The 19043-nt window shown below is 45.2% G+C and overlaps 2 protein-coding genes across 2 annotated transcripts in view; one reads left to right on the top strand and one right to left on the bottom strand.

The window, feature by feature from the left end:
- LOC144122187 (endothelin-converting enzyme 1-like) overlaps positions 1-8496 on the top strand; it is a 168247-nt gene extending 159751 nt beyond the window's left edge. The window contains exons 17-18 of the mRNA XM_077655762.1: positions 791-867; positions 8045-8496. Coding sequence (XP_077511888.1) covers positions 791-867; positions 8045-8135 — 168 coding nt within the window. The 3' untranslated portion in view covers positions 8136-8496. The remainder of the gene's footprint in view (positions 1-790; positions 868-8044) is intronic.
- Positions 8497-16867: 8371 nt separating this feature from the next.
- LOC144119475 (uncharacterized) lies at positions 16868-18246 on the bottom strand. The gene is made up of 2 exons (XM_077652075.1): positions 17787-18246; positions 16868-17605 (listed from the first exon to the last, which is right to left on the bottom strand). The coding sequence occupies exons 1-2, from the start codon at positions 18178-18180 to the stop codon at positions 17238-17240; spliced, it is 762 nt and encodes a 253-aa protein (XP_077508201.1). The 5' UTR covers positions 18181-18246; the 3' UTR covers positions 16868-17237.
- Between the last annotated feature and the right edge of the window lie 797 nt (positions 18247-19043).

The raw sequence follows: 19043 nt of genomic DNA, 5'->3' as shown, positions 1-19043 counted from the left end.
TAGTTTCCTCTTCATTGTTTTTAGGCTACCTCTGTTCTTTAGAGCATGCTCGATTCTCTCCATATTAAACTTCCTTATGTCGGCTACCTTGCGCTTATTTATTAACTTTGATATCTCCGTTAGTTCTAGTCTATCGGTAGGGTTAGATGCCCTCATGTTTTGGCGCTTCTTAATCAGATCTTTCGTCACCTGAGATAGCTTCCCGGTATCCTGTCGAACTGTCCTACCGCCTACTTCTACTGCACACTCCGTAATTATTGATGTCAGATTATCGTGCATTGAATGAACATCAAGATCATCTTCCTCAGTTAAAGCCGAATATCGGTTTTGCAGCGCTTTCCCAAACTCCTGTGCTTTCCCTCTTATGGCTAACCCGTTAATGGTCTTCTTCTTCACTAGCTTCTTCCGTTCCCTCTTCAAGCCTAAGCTAATTCTAGACCTTAGCATTCTTTGGTCGCTACAACGCACCTTTCTGAGGACGGCCACATCCTGAATGAATAAACTGTGCGTCAAATGACCCTGCTGGATGCAGAGGCAAAGCAAGCGGCCTGGCATGCCAAGTCATGCTGTGGGAAAATGCATGAGGCCTCCTTGTAAAATTTGCCATTCGAGGGGGTAAACATTGACTTCTTTTTGCAGGTACGGTCTAGCCAGAAGGTAAGTTCATGAGCCATGTCTCGACAGCCAGCACTGGGATGCTTCTGCGAGCGGGGAGCTTGGGATATCTGTGCAACACTGCTAGCCATGGCTGCATACACATTCCTTTCTCAATGTGCATTCTTTCCTGCAGTCCATGTGTGAAGAGGTGCTGTTGAGGAGGCTGGAGATCTGGAGCCTTGTCAGCTCCTCTGCTCCCAAGAGGCTGAGGTAGGGTCACTGCTTTTGATGGGCTGGGCTTAGTGTTTGCAACAAAGCTTATTCTGGTGGCACTTGGAATGGGTGCAGTCACTCTTGTGCCGTTACTGCTTACAAATGATGGCATTAGTGGCGCTCTCAGCCGCCCACTTTTTGAGTAGACATATTCGCTGCTTTGTTCTTTGCTCTATAGATCCTGTGCCATATACCATGTGTTTTTTTTTTTTTAAAGGGTCCAAAATTTTTAAAAATGGGTTTTGAGGTAAAGAGAAGCTCATTGCGGCATAGTAATACCACTGCTGGCAGACGCCAAAAAACGGGCGAATCAGACTGACTAGCTAAGTTATTGATTAAATTCTAACAGCTAACTTTTTAACTATTACTGACAGGCACCTGATTGCAATTAGAGATTTGTAGCTGGCCATTAGTAATAGCGGTATCAGTGTTTAGAATATTGAAAATGAGATTACCCTCACCACTGCGGCTCGACTAATGGGCGTCATTTCTCGGGCCATTTGAAAACCACTTGTTGTGGAAGGGCACAGAGTGATGTCAGTCAAATCAAGACACTCCATGATGCACCTACAGCGTGGCATTCTATGCCCCGCCCGTGCTGGAGCAGTGCAGCAGCAAGGAGTGGGGAGCACCACAGCTTGGGCGGGGCTGAGATTGTCGCCTGTTATGTGCGTTATGGAGTGCCGCCATTTGGTTGACATCATTTTCTGTCCTGCCGCAAGTGTATGGTTTTCAATGGCACGAGAAAGAGCCCAAGTTAGTTGAGACAGAGTGACGAAGGTAATTGTGGCTTAGAAATTTTATATCTGATATGAACAAGAGAATTTGTCTTCATCTGGGGCTTGTCTTTGCCCAGACGAAGAAAAGTCCTCATGTCGAAACATTGGCAAGCACCCTGAGGCTTTCCCCTGCCTTGTTCACTTTGTGTGTGTCAAGAAACCGTCTGCCAGCCTTCTCTCTACCATGGACTAAATACTGATATGGCTATTACTAACTACCCACTGGCTACTACAAATCTCTAATTGCAATCAGGTACCTATTAGTAACTCTTAGAAAGTTGACAGTTAGAATTAGTTAATCGCTTTACTAGTTAACACGATTTGCTGTACGGGTTTCTTGTTCACAGTGAGCAGGAGAGGAGCAGTGGCAAAATTGTATGCGAAGAATGCAATGTTTAGATCAGCAGGTGTGGATGTTTGGCCTTCGTGCTTCTTGTTTCAAGTGGCCTGCATGATCTGGATGAATAGGGATTCAAGTAGAAAACGCGCCATCCTTTGGATACGATAGAGGCATTGCCATGCAGTCAGTCTGTGTCGTATCCATGGCCCGTAAGCGTACTAGTGTCATGCTATTCGATTGAAGCCTCATCCCACTGGTGTTCCTTTATGCATTTTGAGAATTTTTGCTATCTCACCGATGCAGACATGATTACAGTTCAGGCAAGGAGGTATTTGTAGATAACTCCCAGAAAGGGGTCGTCTGGTAACTGGTCTTTGATGATCATTAGCTGATTCCATAGCTTGCTTGACAGCACGTGGGCCAAGCACAAGTTGTATCTTGAAAACACCCACGAAAGCACTTTGCTGATATGCCAAGTGCATATGGGATGCCTGCTCATGCGCGAAAAGTCCTACAATCAGTGGTTGCCGGCTGCGTAACTTGTATCTCTGTTATGAAGTGGCTCGGATAGCCTTTGGCTGAAAGTTCCCGGCACACTCTTCTTGACTCATTTTGCAAGTCTTGCTCCTTGCAAACATATGTCGCACATTTAGTGAGCGAGGCGGTGATGGAGGCTTTGTGCACAGTTGGATGGTTGGAATTTAAATCCAAGTACTGAGCTATGTGTCTCGACTTTCTATACACCAAGGATTCAATATGGGAAGGCAGTTTTCTCACACAAAATCCAGCTATAAACTTCAAGCTTGGGTCAACACCTGTGGGAACCTCTTAACATTACAACCTATCATTTTCTTTGCCATAGCTCACTGCACTGTTCTCAATTATGTTTAACACCTTTCGTTAGCCTTCATGTTCCTGTCCCGCACCAGGAAGATACCTGCAGTTGTCTCATGCGATACTGGTAAACTACTACTCTTCACCTGAAACCACCTGCCAAACGCACTCCACCCCATCCTTATTCTCCTAGTTGTTTCGCTTTTGTGGTCTGGGTCTGCCTTCATGCATTCCATTACTGCCCTCAATGCTTCACTACCTATCATAAACTGCTATTCTCGTCCGACACTGCTGAACAATGCTTAGCTTTCTCCATGATAATTTTTAGGCCCAGTGTTCTGCTTAGCCTGTCTAGATCCTCGATAATGCACTGCAGTTCAGCCCCTGTCAATGTTGGCTGCAAATCAACAGTGCATTCTCCATTGGCTTTTGCTCCAACTCTTCCCAGTCCAGCCCTCTAAGCATACCCTTTGTAAACATGCAGTGAATAGCAGCGGAGAGGCTGTGTCTCCCTGTCTGACACCTTTCTTGACCGGTATTTTATCACTTTCCCTGTGAAGGACTACAGTTGCTATGCAACCATTACAGATATCTTGCAGTATTTTTACATATGCGTCTTCTGCAAGCCAAGTGCTTCCTCGTAATCTATGCAGGCGATACATATATAGGGGTTGGTTATATTCTGCTAAATTGTCTATTTATCAGCGCCGCGGTGGCTCAGTGGTTATGGCGCTCGGCTAGATAGATAGATAGAACTTTTATTCATGTCAATTGCCAGACAACATAAATCAGGCCTACCAAAGCCTCAAAGGGCTTGAGTGGCAGCGCCTGGCAGACAGCGAACGTTGGCAAAACAAAGGAAAATAGAGACGTTGCAATGAACTTTGCAAAAAAGAAAAAGGTCACCAAACATAGTGAAACAAATATATAACTATTACAACATCAAGAGAGATTACAGTAATTTGAAATTAATACAGTAAATAGATGAAATAACTACGGGGCAGGAAGCAGCGCGGAGACATACCGCAAAGTTTTTTTCAGGGTGTATTTAGTTTTCATGCGGAGTACAGTAGGTGGCAAGCTATTGAAACAGGCAGGTACATAGTAATGGCGTGTGCGCTTTCCGTACCGGGTTGAGGAGCGAGGAATGCAATAGCGGTATTTTGGTCTTAAATCCCGAGCAGGAACATATGGAACGGTGAACTGACTGTACCAGAAGTGTTTTAGCACAATAGTTTCTGTTAATAAAGAGTTAAAACTTGGAAGCTTTAGTCTTCTAAAAATATCAATGTCATTACCAATGGACAGGTCGTAAGCAATATTCTTTAGAAGCAAACGCAAAAGCGAATTCACCCTGTGTTGCCAGCGAACCGTGCAATGACCATAAACAGTGCTGACCCGAAAGACATGACTTCAATCCCGGCCGCTGCGATCAAATTTCGATTGAGGTGAAATTCTAGAGGCCCGTGTACTGTGCATTGTCAATGCACATTAAAGAACCTCAGGTGGCCAAATTTCCGAAGCCCTTCACTATGGCGTCCCTCATAGCTTGAGTTTGTCTGGAACGTTGAACACTCATAAACCAAACCTAAATTTTCTCTATCCTGATTAACAATGTGGTTCATTGTTGAGTAGCCTTTCCAAAAGCAAGGCTGACCCTTTGACAGGATTCTAAGCCTGTAAACAAAAGACATTATCGGTCTGTTAGGATGAAAATTGGCATATGACACACCGCTTCAGTATTTTATGATGGATGCGTTAAACATAGTGCGAAAGCACCAGGCAACAGTGGCAGGGACACCTCATATATCATCATCATCATCATCAGCCTGACTGCACCCACTGCAAGGCACAGGCCTCTCCCATGTGTCTCCAATTAACTCTGTCCTTTGCCAGCTGCAGCCACTGTATCCCTGCAAACTTCTCAATCTCATCTGCCCACCTAACTTTCTGCCACCCCCTGCTATGTTTGCCTTTCCTTGGAATTCACTCTGTTACCCTTAATGACCAGCGGTTATCTTTCCTTCGCATTACATGCCCTGCCCAAGCCCCTTTCTTTCTGTTGATTTTGACTAGGATGTCATTAACACGCGTTTGTTCCCTCACCCACTCTGCCCGCTTCCGATCTCTTAACGTTACACCTATCATTTTTCTTTCCATGGCTCGCTGCGTTGTCCTTAACTTAAGCTGAACTCTTTTCGTTAGCCTCCACGTTTCTGCCCCGTAGGTGAGTACCGGTAAGATTATGCTGTTGTACACTTTCCTCTTGAGGGAAATTGGTAAACTGCCACTCATGATCTGAGAGAACCTGCCATATGTGCTCCACTGCATTGTTATTCTTCTAGTTATTCCCTTCTCATGATCCGGATCAGCTGTCGCTACCTGCCCTAAGTAGACGTATTCCTTTACCACTTCCAGGCCCTTGCTGCCAATTGTGAACTGCTGTTCCCTTGCTAGACTGTTGAACATTACTTTGGTTTTCTGCATGCTAATTTTTAGACCCAGCATTCTGCTCTGCCTGTCTAACTCATTGATCATGATTCGCAGTTCACCTCCTGAGTGACTCAGCAAGGCAATGTCATCAGCGAATCACAGATTATTTAGGCATTCTCCATTTACTCTTATTCCCAACTGTTCCCGAATTGAGGCCCCAGAATTCTTCCTGTAAACAGGCGGTGAATAGCATTGGCGAGATCGTGTCTCCTTGCCTGACGCCCTTCCTTATTGGAATTTCATTACAGACTTTATGGAGGACTATGGCAGCTGTGCAGTTGCTATATATATCTTCCAGTATTTTGACATAAGGCTCTTCTACCCTGATTACGCAGTGCCTGCATGAATGCTGAGGTTTCCACTGAATCGAATGCTTTCTCGTAATCAGTGAAGGCTATATGTAGAGGTTGGTTATATTCTGCGCATTTCTCTATCACCTGATTGATAGTGTGAATATGATATATTGTGGAATATCCTTTAAGAAAGTCAGCCTGATCATTTCGTTGATTAAAGTCTAAGGTTGCCCTGACTCTATTAGCGATTACCTTAGTAAATACTTTGTAGGGAACGAACAGTAAGCTGATCGGTCTGGAATTTCTCAAGTCCTTGGCGTCTCCCTTCTTATGAATTAAGATAATGTTTGCGTTCTTCCAAGCTTCTGGTACGGTCGAGGTCATAAGGCATTGCGTATACAGGGTGGCTAGTTTTCCTTGCACGATGTCCCCTCCATCCTTCAACAGATCTGCTGTTACCTGATCCTCCCCAACTGCTTTTCTTCCCCTTCTCCTTCTCCTAGGGCTTTCTTTACTTTCTCTTTCGTTACTGATGGGATGACGCATTGCTGTGTGCTAGTCTCTCACTCATTAAAGGGGCTTTGAAACACCTTCCTAGGAGAGCACATCAACTCGCTCAATCACTGCATTTTGTTGTCATGAAAACCTGAGCCAAATTACTTCTACACGCAGCAGCGGAGAACCCACAATCACACGCAAAAGTTGGCGAGCCCTTGCTCCCCGGCAACTTTTTCATGCTCGCACCCTCCGTCGCTCCCACCTGCGTAGACAAGTTGAGAGGCAGTTATTGGTTAGACTCTTTCAGACGTCAGGCAGCTACCGTGGCCAATAAGTGCCTAGCTCCAGTGAGTCGAGAAGATCCGGAGATGGAGCCGGCAGAGGAGCCCCGACCTTCCAGCGTGGAAAAAGTGACGAGAGGAGAGGGAAAGGCGCGAAGACGCTGAAATTCAAATTTTGCTACAAATAACACAGCTTCTACAATGCGCATAAAAAAAATTCTTGCTGGACAATATTCGTGAAGTGGCATGCTTTAACATTCTAAACTTACCGCAACTTTATTACAGCCTCTTTCAGAGCCCCTTTAACGTTCTGATTACATTGGCTACTGTATAGATTTGTGTAGAACTTACTTTAACTGTCTTATCCATATTGCTAATGGCATTGTCCTTCTTGTCTCTTAACGCATATATCTGGTTTTTACCAATGCCTTGTATCCTCTTGACCAGTTTTGGGCTACCATCATTTAGAGCATGCTCAGCTTTCTCTTCACTAAGCTTCGTTATGTCAGTTACCTTGTGCTTATTGATTAGCTTTGACAGTTCTGCCAGTTCTATTCTGGCTGTAGGGTTAGAGGCTTTATGCTTCAGCGCTTCTTAATCAAATTCTTTGTCTCCTGAGAGAGCTCGCTGGTGTTCTAATCATTGCATCACCTACTTCTACTGAGAACTCCATAATGATAGCTGTGAGGTTATCCTTCATTGTTTGTACAATAAGATCATCTTCCTCAGTTAAAGCTGAATACCTGTTCTGCAGCGCTATCCTGAACTCCTCTGCTTTCCCTCTTACCGCTAACTCATTAATGGGCTTCCATTCACTAGCTTCTTCCGTTCCCTCTTGAAATCTAGGCTAATTCGAGACCTTACCATTCTGTGGTCGCTACAACGCACCTTTCCGAGGACGGCCACATCCTGCATAATGCCAGGGTGAGCGCATAGTATGAAGTCTCTTTCATTTTTAGTCTCACCATTGGGGCTCTTCCAGGTCCACTTCCTGTTCTCTCGTTTGCAGAAGAAGGTATTCATGATCCGTAAATTATTTCTATCTGCAAACCCTACTAATAACTCTCCCCTGCTATTCATAGAGCCCATCCCATAGTCTCCTACCACCTGGTCGCCAACCTGTTTCTTGCCCACCTTCGCATTTAAGTCGCCCATCAGTACAGTGTACTGTGATTTAAATTTTTTCATTGCCGATGCCACGTCTTCACAGAAGCTTTCAACGATCTGGTCACCATGGCTGGATGTAGGCACGTAGGCCTGTACCACATTCAGCTTGTACTGCGTATTGAGTCCATATATGTTTGCAAGCAGAGCGCTGGCTTCATGGAAATATTCTTCAGTTATTTGCAGCACCCATCCCTGTGCTTGCATTTCCTTTTCTTTTCTTAGCATCATGAACAGACTAGCCCAGTCTTTGCATTATCAGTGTCACCGATTTAGGAAATTTTTCTGTTGATCGTGCAAGTTTCCTTGTAGCTTGATCTAGCTTATTTTTTATCACTTCAAGGAATTGAAGTGCTTGAAAGGAGCTTCTTGGGACGATTAGTTTTAGGATGCAGCAGTCAGCGTGAAATGTTGCCGCTGATGATGGGGTTTGCAAATTGCCTAGCAGGCACACACTCATGCGAGCTTGCCTTTGTGTGTCCCCCATCGCAGGGTGCTCCAGACGCTGCAGCAGTTCCCTGAGTTTGGCCGCAGCTTTGGATGCGGCACAGATCCCGAGTCCAACATCTGCCATGCATGGTGACCGAAGGGACTATGCCTTGTGCAGCACCTGGCAGCTACAGGAACAGATTGCCTCTGAAGCCTCGCAGAGGTGTTGAGGCGATGGATGCGGGCAGCTCAGCTTCTTCCACTAGTGTCACAAGGCTCAGCAAGCTGTGCTCTAGACCATTGTTCAAAACCAAGTGATGGTGTCCATGGACTGACTGTAGTGGTGTCTGTGCGAACTTTATTCAGAAAGGGATAGGGTGTGGTGTGCGTGCATGTGTGTTTGTAGGCATGTGAACTTCTGGCACTTGAAGCGTCTTGTACAAAGATCCATTCCAAGTCTTGGCCTCATGTTTTTATAAAGAACCACAGAAAAATAAATTTTTTTAGCGGTCTCATTTCATTCATTTGTTTTATAAAGAACAGGAGGCATTAAGTGGCCAACCGATTGGACTCCAAGGAACCGTCACGCACCTCATAAGAACGTGTCCATTTTCACGGCCCATATTTGGGACTCTGTGGAGTGGAAAAATTGATTTTTTTGACTGAAATGGATGTTGGCAATACTGGGGAGATCTTTTTTCAACCGAAAGTTCGTTTTTTTTTTTCAGCCTAACATTAACGCGAGCGGGCATTGTTGCCAGAACCAATCAGTTCTTCGATGCTGTCTTGGATTTAAATGGAATTATGATTAAAGTGCTGAGTGCCTCTGCCATGCGGGAGGATGGTGCCGTCCATGATGCCTGCCTGTCGCTGTAGACAGAGGGCACAGTGTGTCGGGAGGGTGTGCCACAGTCGCCGCCTTCGCTAGTCTCGCACCTTCAGACTTGCCTTCGTGGTGGCTGTTTCCCATGGGCTTCGTCACATATTAAAATGCGAGAAAGCTCTGTGCCAACTCAGAGCCTTGTTGAAGCTTTAGCGTATGATCAAAATAAATCGGCGCTGGGATGACATGGAGCGAAGGGACAAACTGGATGAATGCTCCTTGTGCCACAACTCTGCGTTCAGTGCCTCTGTGCTGCTTTACATAGGTATAGGCATGAGCCAAGCGGCTCACTTTACTACTAAAGCTTGAGCAGCCCTTAAAAAATCACTTTAAGCAAATGCAAGCAGTAAAAATAAGGTGCTGCGACGTTTTTTTCTGAACTTAATTAGGGTTTAAAATACTTAGATACATACTGCTTTGTTAGAGAGGCTAGAAAATCGGTCCGAGCTGATGAGGCTTTCATCTGGTAGTAATGATCATTAGGCCCTGTGTTGCAGTACTGTATAGTGAGTCTAATTTATACCATAAGCTACTAAGAGAATGCAATTGTTCACAAGGTGTACTCCAAGCTTTGTTGAGTGCAAGCAACTCATGCAAGACAGCTAAAATCCTTTTCAACGCTGCAGATGATCTACTTTGACCATGGATGCCTGTATGGAGCTGTATCTGAAAGCTAGGCTCCTTCTAAAAATGCACATCTACACAAAACGGACTATATGGAAGGAAGGAAGGAAGGAAGGAAGGAAGGAAAACGTTTATTGAGCTCTAGAGAGTAGGTGAGCAATTTGGCGGAGTCAGGTGTGTCATCCGTCTTCTTAGCAATGGTCGTCTGCCCCTAGTCCAGGGCTCCGCTGGATGCCGCTGCCAGCTGTGCTCGCCGGATCAGCCCAAGTTGGACGTCCTGACGGTCGCTGGAGAGCATTCCTTCCCATTGCTCCGCACTCGGGTTTGGTATTTTTGGTGCCACCTCTATTTTCTGGCAGGCCCACGTTATGTGATAGAGTGTGGGTGTTTCATGGCACCATGGGCATTTGTCTGTGTATTGTGTGGGTTGTATTTTGTTGAGTGTATTTAGATTCGGGTATGAGACCGTCTGTAGCAGCCTCCAGGCGACGACGTCTTCCATGGAGAGAGATTTATGTGGTGGGGGGTACCGTTTCCTGCAGCCCTTGTAGTGGTTTAAGATTGCCATGTAATCTCTAGGGACAGGTTCAGCTTCCTCGAGGTCGCTCTTGGGAGGAGCTCAGTAGAAAGTGTACCCTCGAGCTACCCTGTCAACCGCTTGGTTGCCTTCCACTCCCGCGTGTCCCGGCGTCCATACTATCGTATGTTTTATTGGTTCTTCATCTGTGTTTTGTTTGGGTCGGTCCCCAGAGCGGAGTATTCAGAGCGCTCTGTGACCTATTCTGCCTAACATGAATTTTCGGCATGCCGTTTGAGAGTCGGTTAGTATTGTTAAGGATCGCTTAGTCCGGTAGCCCTCTGCTGCCGTTAGAGCGATGCCCACTTCTTCAGCCTCGACTACCGTGCAGTCCCGTAGCGACGCGCTGATGATTTCCCGCATGTCCGAGTTTATCACAGCCGCTACCGCGTTGGGGTTGTTTCGTCCCGTCCTTCTGGGGTATGTGGCTGCGTCCTCATACACCGTTGTTGTCTGGCGGGCTGGTGATTTTTGGATGTACTCGGCTCTCGCCTTTCTGCGTTCTTCGTGTAGGTTGGGGTCCATGTTCTTGGGGATGGGGGTCACTCTAATTGTGCCCCGTATGCCGTCTGGGATAGTCACGGTTCCCTGGATTTCTTGTATTTGTTCGTTGCATCCCAGCTTCTGCAGAAGCTGCCTGCCAGATGGAGTCTGCTGTAGTCTCTGCAACTGGGCGACGTGTTGTGCCTCTCTCAGTTCTTCAAAGTTGTTATGAAGTCCTAGTGCTAAAAGCTTTTCTGTGGATGTGCATTGCGGTAGATGGAATGCTGTTTTGTATGCTTTGCGTATAATCGCATCAATCTGTTGGATTTCGCTTTTGATTTGGTTGTAGTATGGAAGACTGTAGGTGACTCGGCTGATCACCAGGCTCCTGACCAGCTTTATAAAGCATGTCTTCTTCTTGCATGCCCGAGCGTTTATGGGAGACGCGCGTGATCATGCGGGCAACTTGTAGGTTGGAAGCTTTGAGTAGAGCAAGTGCATGTGTACACCGTTGGTTTGATTTTATCCACATGCCCAAGATTCTTATGAGTGTTTTCTCGACTGGTATGGGTTTTCCCTCTAGGTAGACGTTGAGCCTAAGCTCGTCGCTGTTCGGGACTGTGCGGTTTTGTTTCCCTCTCCAGACTCTGAGCAGTTCTGATTTTTCGGTGGAGCATGCTATCCCTCTCGCTTTTACGTAGTTCTCTACGCAGGTCGCGGCCTCCTGTAGTCTTTCTTCCTTTTCTTTTAGTGAGCCCATATTTGTCCAGATGGTGATGTCGTCGGCATACATGGCATGGTGTATTCCTTCGACTTCCTTAAGTTGTTTTGCAAGGCTGATCATTGCAACGTTGAAAAGCGTAGGTGAGATGACCGAGCCCTGGGGAGTTCCCTTGTTATGGGTGTGGAACTTCTCCGAGTGGAGTTCTCCCAGCCCGCAGTTCAGGTCGTCCAGGCCTGTCAGGATGGCTTCGTGGCTTACGTTGTCAAAAGCTCTTTTGATATCCAGTGCCATCATTACGTTCTCTCCATCCCTAGGGACGTTACTTAGAACTCCTTCTTTGATTTGTAGAAGTACGTCTTGGGTCGACAACTTCGCCCTGAATCCGAACATACTGTGGGGATAGAGTTCGTGATCCTCCATGTATTGTTGTAGCCTTAATGTTACCACTCTCTCGTACAGCTTGCCGGGGCACGATGTGAGGGAGATGGGTCTTAGGTTTTCGATTTGTAGCTTTTTACCCAGTTTTGGAATCGTAACCACCTCTGCATGCTTCCAATTCTCGAGAGCGGTCTCCGCTGCCCAGTGCTTGTTGAGGAAATCGGTTAATTCTGCGACTAGCTCGTCACTGAGGTTGCGGATGAGTGCGTTGTTGATTTTGTCCGCACCCGCTGCCGTATTCCTAGTTGTGCTTCGAATTGCTGCATAGACTTCTTCTCGTGTGATGGGTCTATCTATGTTTGGATTTTCTTTCCCCCGATAATCTCTTGCATAGTTTCTCGGGTTTGTGTCCCCGAAGCACTTGATGTGCACTTTGTCCAGGAGTTCCTCATTGGTTCCTTCGAACTGGTTGGTTAATCGGTATATTGCTTTATTGTTTTCTGCTTTGGTTTTGGTCGGATCGATGAGCGCTTTCAGGATATGCCATGTCCTAGCTGTGCTCAGAGTTCCGTTGAGGGAGTCACTGAATTGCTGCCAGTTCGTTTTCGCCAACTGTACTGCGTAGTGAAGAGCTAAACCGCAAAACAGGACGGGACTGAGGCAGGCAACAACACAGGGCGGTACTGACAACTGAGCATTTATTGAAAAACAGCAGAGCTTATAAGGATCAGTCGCGTGTGTAATCTGGAAAGCAATCATAAATCATAAAAAGAAGATGAAGCATGTAGAAACAATTCAATGGCAACTATGACGAAAACATTCAGTGCGGCGAAAGGAATGAAACCGAGCAACAATGATACAACTAACCTGCGCAAAACCAAGCAAAAAACAACCTAGTGAAACGCTGACAAAAAGCTAACTCTTTCTGAAAAATAGACACAGAAGGCGTGCTGACACACTTATCTGGCTCCGATTCCAGGATGGCAACAGCCTCGACAATTTCCCTTTCCAACTGCCCCTTTCTTCCTATTATCTGTACAATTAAGCTTAGGATAGCAGCCCTTACAACTGCGACAATGAACGGGCAGGGCAGGTCCTCCGGGCCTACTCAAGGAGCGCGCATGCTCTTGCAGACGAATGTTTAAACATCTGCCAGTTTGTCCGATATAAAATCGACCACAGCTGAGGGGAATCTTATAAACCACCCCCGTCGCGCATGAGACGTATTTTTTCGAATGCCTCATGCCGCAAACTACATGCGTTGAAGCCTGCTTCCGCACCAAATTAAAAAGTTTTGAGAGCTTGCAGGGCGCAGACATGACCACATCAACGCCATATCTGCCTGAGATCTTCTTAAGATTGTGGGAAATACTGTGAAGATATGGTAAGGCTGTGATATGTAAGACTGTGAAGATATGGTATGGAGTACTGCGTACTCCTCTGCTGTCGTTGTAATTTCTGCTATTTTAAGTTTGAGCTTCCTGTTGTGTTTCTGTTCCTTTCACCCCTTGATTAGACCACGTCTGGCTTCCCATAGCCTAAGGAGCCTGGCGTCTACTTCGGGTGTCTGTGTTGTTCTCTTGATCTCTTTGGTGTGCTCATTTTGCCTTTGCTCGAGTATGTTTCCCCATTCTTCAATCGACTGAATCCCTCCTTTGATGAGGTGTTCGTCGCATGCTTCTCTAAAGGCGTTCCAGTCTGTGATTTTAGCCGTGCCTAGTTGCCGCTTGAGTCGGTTGGAGGCCACTTGGGTTTTGATTATGTAGTGGTCACTCCCCAGATTTTCCATCAGGTTTTCCCATTGCGCCTGTCCCGGACCCTTAATGAAGGTGAGGTCCGGGCAGGTGTCGGTACTGACACTGTTGCCTATTCTGGTTGGAGTCTCTGGGTCTGTGCGTAAATTGTAGCCTGCAGTTTCTGCCGCTTCCGCTAATGTCTTTCCTTTAACATTGAAATTCTTGTATCCCCAGCTTTTATCCCGGGCATTAAAATTGCCTAAGACTACTAGCGTGTTGCCCTTTGCCAGTTTGCTGGCACCTTGAAAAAGCTCTTGGAATTTGGCTTTCCTCTGTTTCGGCGGGCTGTAGGTATTAACGATGAAAATGCCGCCCTTTTTCCTCTGTTTCTGTGGAATAATTTCTATATCACATGCTCTATGTCCGTTTCAGCTATCCTGTCGTGGCTTATGGCTATGATCGCTTTGTTGACTAGGATTGCCGTCCTTCCTTTTTCCTGGGTTTCGTAGCACGTGTATCCTCCTAGGGTTGGGGTGATGCCCGTTTCCTGAAGCACTATAATGTCTGGTGGCGTTTGCTGTGTGTGAATGTACTTACTGTTGAAGTAGGTCTTGCTTCCTCCTATAGCCTCTGCAGTTCCATTGCCAAATTTCTAGGTTTTTTTGTTTGCTTATGGTTTTGTTGGCCATATTTAAGCTTCCGTGCTGGTTGTTGTCGTGGTGGCGAGGGCCGCCAGCGCGGGACGGTGATCAATCAATCAAAGGAAACTTTATTTCATAATTCAAAAAAAAAAAATTGTACAAAATATTTGGACCGATAGCCTACATGGCCAGTGTCCGGTCCAATACAAATCAAGTCATTTAGGCATTTAGGCAACCACATAAATATGTAAAGTGAGAAAAAAATGAAAACAGCGAATTAACACAGCAAAAGCATCCAGTGTCCGATCGCATGCAAAAACAAGGCATTTTGGCAAACGTACAAGGAAGGTATACACCGGCATTTTAAGAAACACAGAAACACAAAAAGGAAATCATATGATTACTTGATTATGCAAGAAATATAATTTAGAAGATAGTTTAAAATTTCTGGCAAGCTTTATTTCCAATGGCAATGTATTCCAGACTTTTGTCCCAATGAACTCAATTAATCTCTCACCGTATGTGTTGTGAAGGATCGGAAGATTAAAATTACCATTGGCAGCATGTCTTGTGTTGCAAACAGGCAAAGTGAATAAGCTCATCGGGAGTGGAGAGTTAGTTGTTAACATGCAGTTTACTAGAAGGGAGATTTTGTAGTCGCGTAGGGCGGAAAATTTTAGTACTCGAACTTCTTCAAACAGATTGTTACTTGGATGATGCAATGGAGAATATGTTATAATCCTTAGTGCTCGCTTCTGTAACCGTTGCAGAGGTGTGAGATAAGTTGAGTATGTGTGGCCCCATGATTCGCAGCAATAACTCATATGACAATGAACGAGTGAGAAGTACAAGCTTCGTAATATGTTGCGAGGAAAGTATTGTCTAGCCTTAATAAGGACGTAGCAACCAAACGCAGCTTTATTACAAACGCTGTTCACTTGATTCTTCCAGTTAAGGTTATTGTCAAAGATAACACCAAGATATTTAAATGAAGGAACTGATTCGATTATACAATTGTTCAAGGAAATCTTAATATGGTTAAAATCAACCTTTCTTCTTCTTGTATGGAAGACGACATATTTAGTTTTCGCAACGTTCAATGTTAATCTATTGTTACTGAACCAGTTGGAAACAGTCATTAAATCCTGCTTCATGTCGTCTTGCATCACAGAAACCGATTTACCTGTGAATATGAGGGCCGTGTCGTCTGCATACATGAGAACCTGCGAAAGCGAGACTGAACCTGGAAGATCATTTATATAAATGGAAAACAGTAGAGGCCCCAGGACAGATCCTTGGGGTACTCCGCATTTTATATAGCTATATGTAGATTCAAGGTTGTTAATTACCACTTTCTGTTGTCGACCTGATAAGTAACTGGTGAAAAATTGCAGTGTGTCATCAACAATCCCATAGGCGGCTAGTTTCCTCAGTAATATTGGATGTGATACAGTGTCGAACGCCTTCTTCAGGTCTAAAAATATACCAATTGCGATTTCGTTTTTATTAAGAGCTGAATTTATCAACTGGGAAAGCGTTAGAACGGCTGTAGAGGTCGACCTGTTTGGGACGAAACCGTGCTGCTGGTGACAGATGATGTTATACTGACTAAGGAATATTTTTAGTTTAATGGCAATTAGTTTCTCAAAAAGAGTATTTAGAATGCTTAGTACAGATATTGGACGATAACTACTTGGGTTGTTTTCGTCTCCAGATTTATAAATAGGCACAACTTTCGCGATTTTTAGAATGTTTGGGTAGCAACTAGTCTCTATAGCATGGCATAGTGGGTTGGACAGAATGTCGATATTATGCTTTAAAACTGCAGTCTGAATACTGTCGTGCCCAGCCGCTTTATTAACTGGCAGTGCGCTTATTACAGATGTAATTTCCTCGACAGTGACTGCATTTAGATTAAAATCGGTGTGGACAACTCTGGGTAGGGTAGTAGAGGCGGACTGAAAAGAGAACTGGATTGCAAGAGATTCACCAACATTGGAGAAGTAGCTATTAAAGTCATTGACTACCTGTACGGAGGGGTCGTTAGGGGTAACGCGTTTCTTCGGTCCAAGTCCTGTGACGTCCTTAACAATTTTCCAAACTTGTTTCGAGTCAAGGCCAGGTTTCGTGACTAAATTACTGTAATACATTTTTTTCGCTCTCCTCATCATCGTAACAGACTTATACCTATAAAGCTTGAATTGACCGTGATAATAATTGTTTGTTTTGTTTTGCTTCCATTTGTGATAGAAGGAGTCTTTTTTCTTTAGAACCGCAAGTATATGATCAGTTATCCACGGGCACACAGCTTCTTCGTAGTTACGACGTGTGCATTCGCGCTTGGATTTCATTACGGCATTTGATACGCAGCGGATAAAATTTTCATACTCTATATTCACATCACTGTCGTACAATTTCACAAAATCAATGCTCTGCAAGAAGTTTCGAACGCAGGCGTAATTTACTCGAGTTCTTTTGTCTCTAGAATACGTTTTGCAATGCGGATATAAGTAAGTGCGTGGTAAACACATAAAAGTCGGACAGTGATCAGCAATAGCTATATCACAAACGCCAGCGCGTACAGTCATTTCATTGTTGCAGAACATATGATCAATAAGGGATGCAGATGTCTGTGTTATATGAGTAGGTGAGGAAATAACGTTTTTAAGGTTAAATGACTGCATGAGAAGCAGGTAGTCGCACTCGGAACATCCATCTTTTAAAAGATCGATGTTGAAATCACCGCATATAACAAGTGGAGTATTGGTTGTCATTAGTGGGTTGAAGATAGTTTCCATATCCGAGAGAAAGTCCTTTACACTTGCGTTGGGAGGCCGGTATACCACACCAATGTTAAGACCACAGCCGAGGTGTACAAAAAGAGATTCGACAGACTGCTTACTACATGAGCTATCTTTTACAACCTGGTAATCAACACTATTCTTTATGAAAAGCGATACACCCCCACCGCGTGATTGGCGGCACCTTGGTAAAGATATCATGGCATATCCGGGTATTTCAGCGGTTTCATTTTCCTTTAACCATGTTTCTGTAATTGCAATAATGTCATAATGAAAGGAGAATTGTGATAAATAGGAAAGAAGAAGGTCTAAGTTTTTATGTATGCTGCGGATATTACAATGCAAAATAGATATGTTTTCCCTTTCTATCCAGGTTTGCTCGATTTGCTTTACACAAACAGCCATTGTGTTAGAGAACTTGTCGCAAGTCTTCTGCACTTGTCACGTGAAGAACATGTGAGTTTTCAACTTTGCGCATCAAAATTTTTCCGTCTGACACCCACGTGAACTTCCATTTTTTCTCCTTCTTTGCTTTCACCGCCATTCCCAGCAATACTTTATTAGCAGGACATAAGTGCTCATTCACAAAAACGGGCGTATTGCCTTCAAAACCCAACTGAGAAACATTAAGCCTTTGCTTCTTTGCAACTTTCAGAATTTTATCCCGCACTGTACGGGAAAAAAATTTGACAATTATGTTCTGTTCATCTTTTTTCTTTGTAGGTACACGATGAATAACTTCAATGTCAGACTCGACCACTTCAGTGTTCAGGCATAATAATAATTAATAATAATTGGTTTTTGGGGGAAAGGAAATGGCGCAGTATCTGTCTCATATATCGTTGGACACCTGAACCGCGCCTTAAGGGAAGGGATAAAGGAGGGAGTGAAAGAAGAAAGGAAGAAGAGGTGCCGTAGTGGAGGGCTCCGGAATAATTTCGACCACCTGGGGATCTTCCAGAAATCGTTTTCATGGTGGAGATGAGGTTCTCGTCCGCAACCACAGGAACACCCTTTATCTCCAGGTTATTTCGGCGACTGTATTGTTGCATATCAGTCAACTCTCTCCTGACTTTCTTTAATTCTGATGTCAAATGGGCGTTAGTACTCCTTATTGCCTCATTTTCTGCTTTAGTGACAGCAAGTTCTTTCCTCATCTCCACCATTTCCAATCTGAAACCCTCGAACTTTTCATTGATCAAGCTCATAGATTCTTTCAGCGATTGTAACTCTGTTTCAATCACCGTTTTCACCGTATCTTTCAGTTCTACATGCTTGGCATCAAAAAGAGCGGATAACTCATTCAGGGCCTTTGCTAGTTCCTTGATCGTTGACGGCGCTTTATCAGACATGATTCTCGCCAAAAGTGGAGCAATCCAGCAGCCAGAGATACGCTCTTTAACCTAACAGGAAAAGACTTCCAGCACGTACCTGCACAGAAGGAACGGGGGTTAACCGCTGCCCAGTCTCGCGGCTGCCTGGATTGCTGCAAAATGATGACCCCCGTCGACCAACGCGGTCTTTTATAGCTGAGCGGTGACGTCAGACCAGGCCAGACGCGTCAAGGCCAGACGCCTTCTCTCTAATATTCTCAGTGACTTGCTTGCGGATTGAGCTTCGTATCTCTATAATTTGAAGTTGCATCTGTTGCATCATCTGCTGCATCATCTGCTGCATTTCAGCTTTGAAGTTGTTGAAATCCTCATTGCCTGCTTGCGGCGAGGGTGGCGGTTGGATTTGCTCAGGTTGCGGCTGCCGAGGGCTGTTTGGTCTCTGTTCCCTAACTGCCTTCGTGAGCTCGGCTACCTGGCGTTCTAGCTCGCACTGTCTGACATGGGCGAGCTCTAGTTCGCGTCTTAGGGCTGTGATAACTTTGTTCGCGTCCTCCTGCTGCTTGGGCGCGTTATTGTTGTTTGTATTTGTGTTATGTTTAACTTCCCCACCCGAGTGCGGAGCAAACCAAGGATTTCCTGCTCACCTTAATTGACTCCGGTGCTCCTTGCGGGTTTCTTCTGCTTTTGCTGCTGTTGTTGCTGGCCAACCAGGGGCACCAGGGGCGGGAAGGACCGTGAACGGCTCCGTGACGCCCGGGATCTCGAACGGCTCCGCGAGGTCTCCCCCTCAGAGCTGAACCACCGCGGATACTTTCCGCGGTCGTCCCGACTGCGTCGTCTGCTGTCGTGGCTGCCGCCTCCGCTGCCGCCGTGGTTGTTGC

This window comes from Amblyomma americanum, chromosome 2 (genome assembly GCF_052857255.1).
Source record: "Amblyomma americanum isolate KBUSLIRL-KWMA chromosome 2, ASM5285725v1, whole genome shotgun sequence".
Taxonomy (NCBI): Eukaryota; Metazoa; Arthropoda; class Arachnida; order Ixodida; family Ixodidae; genus Amblyomma; species Amblyomma americanum.
The sequence above is the reverse complement of the archived record's forward strand: the minus strand, read 5'-3'. Positions and strand labels throughout refer to the sequence as shown.

Excerpts from the sequence above, each read along its gene's own strand:
- LOC144119475 (XM_077652075.1), bottom strand. The coding sequence starts at position 18,180 with ATGTCTGATAAAGCGCCGTCAACGATCAAGGAACTAGCAAAGGCCCTG. Across the intron at positions 17,606-17,786 it reads CACCATGAAAACGATTTCTG|TATGCCTGAACACTGAAGTG; the intron begins GAAGATCCCCAG and ends ATTAATTATTAT.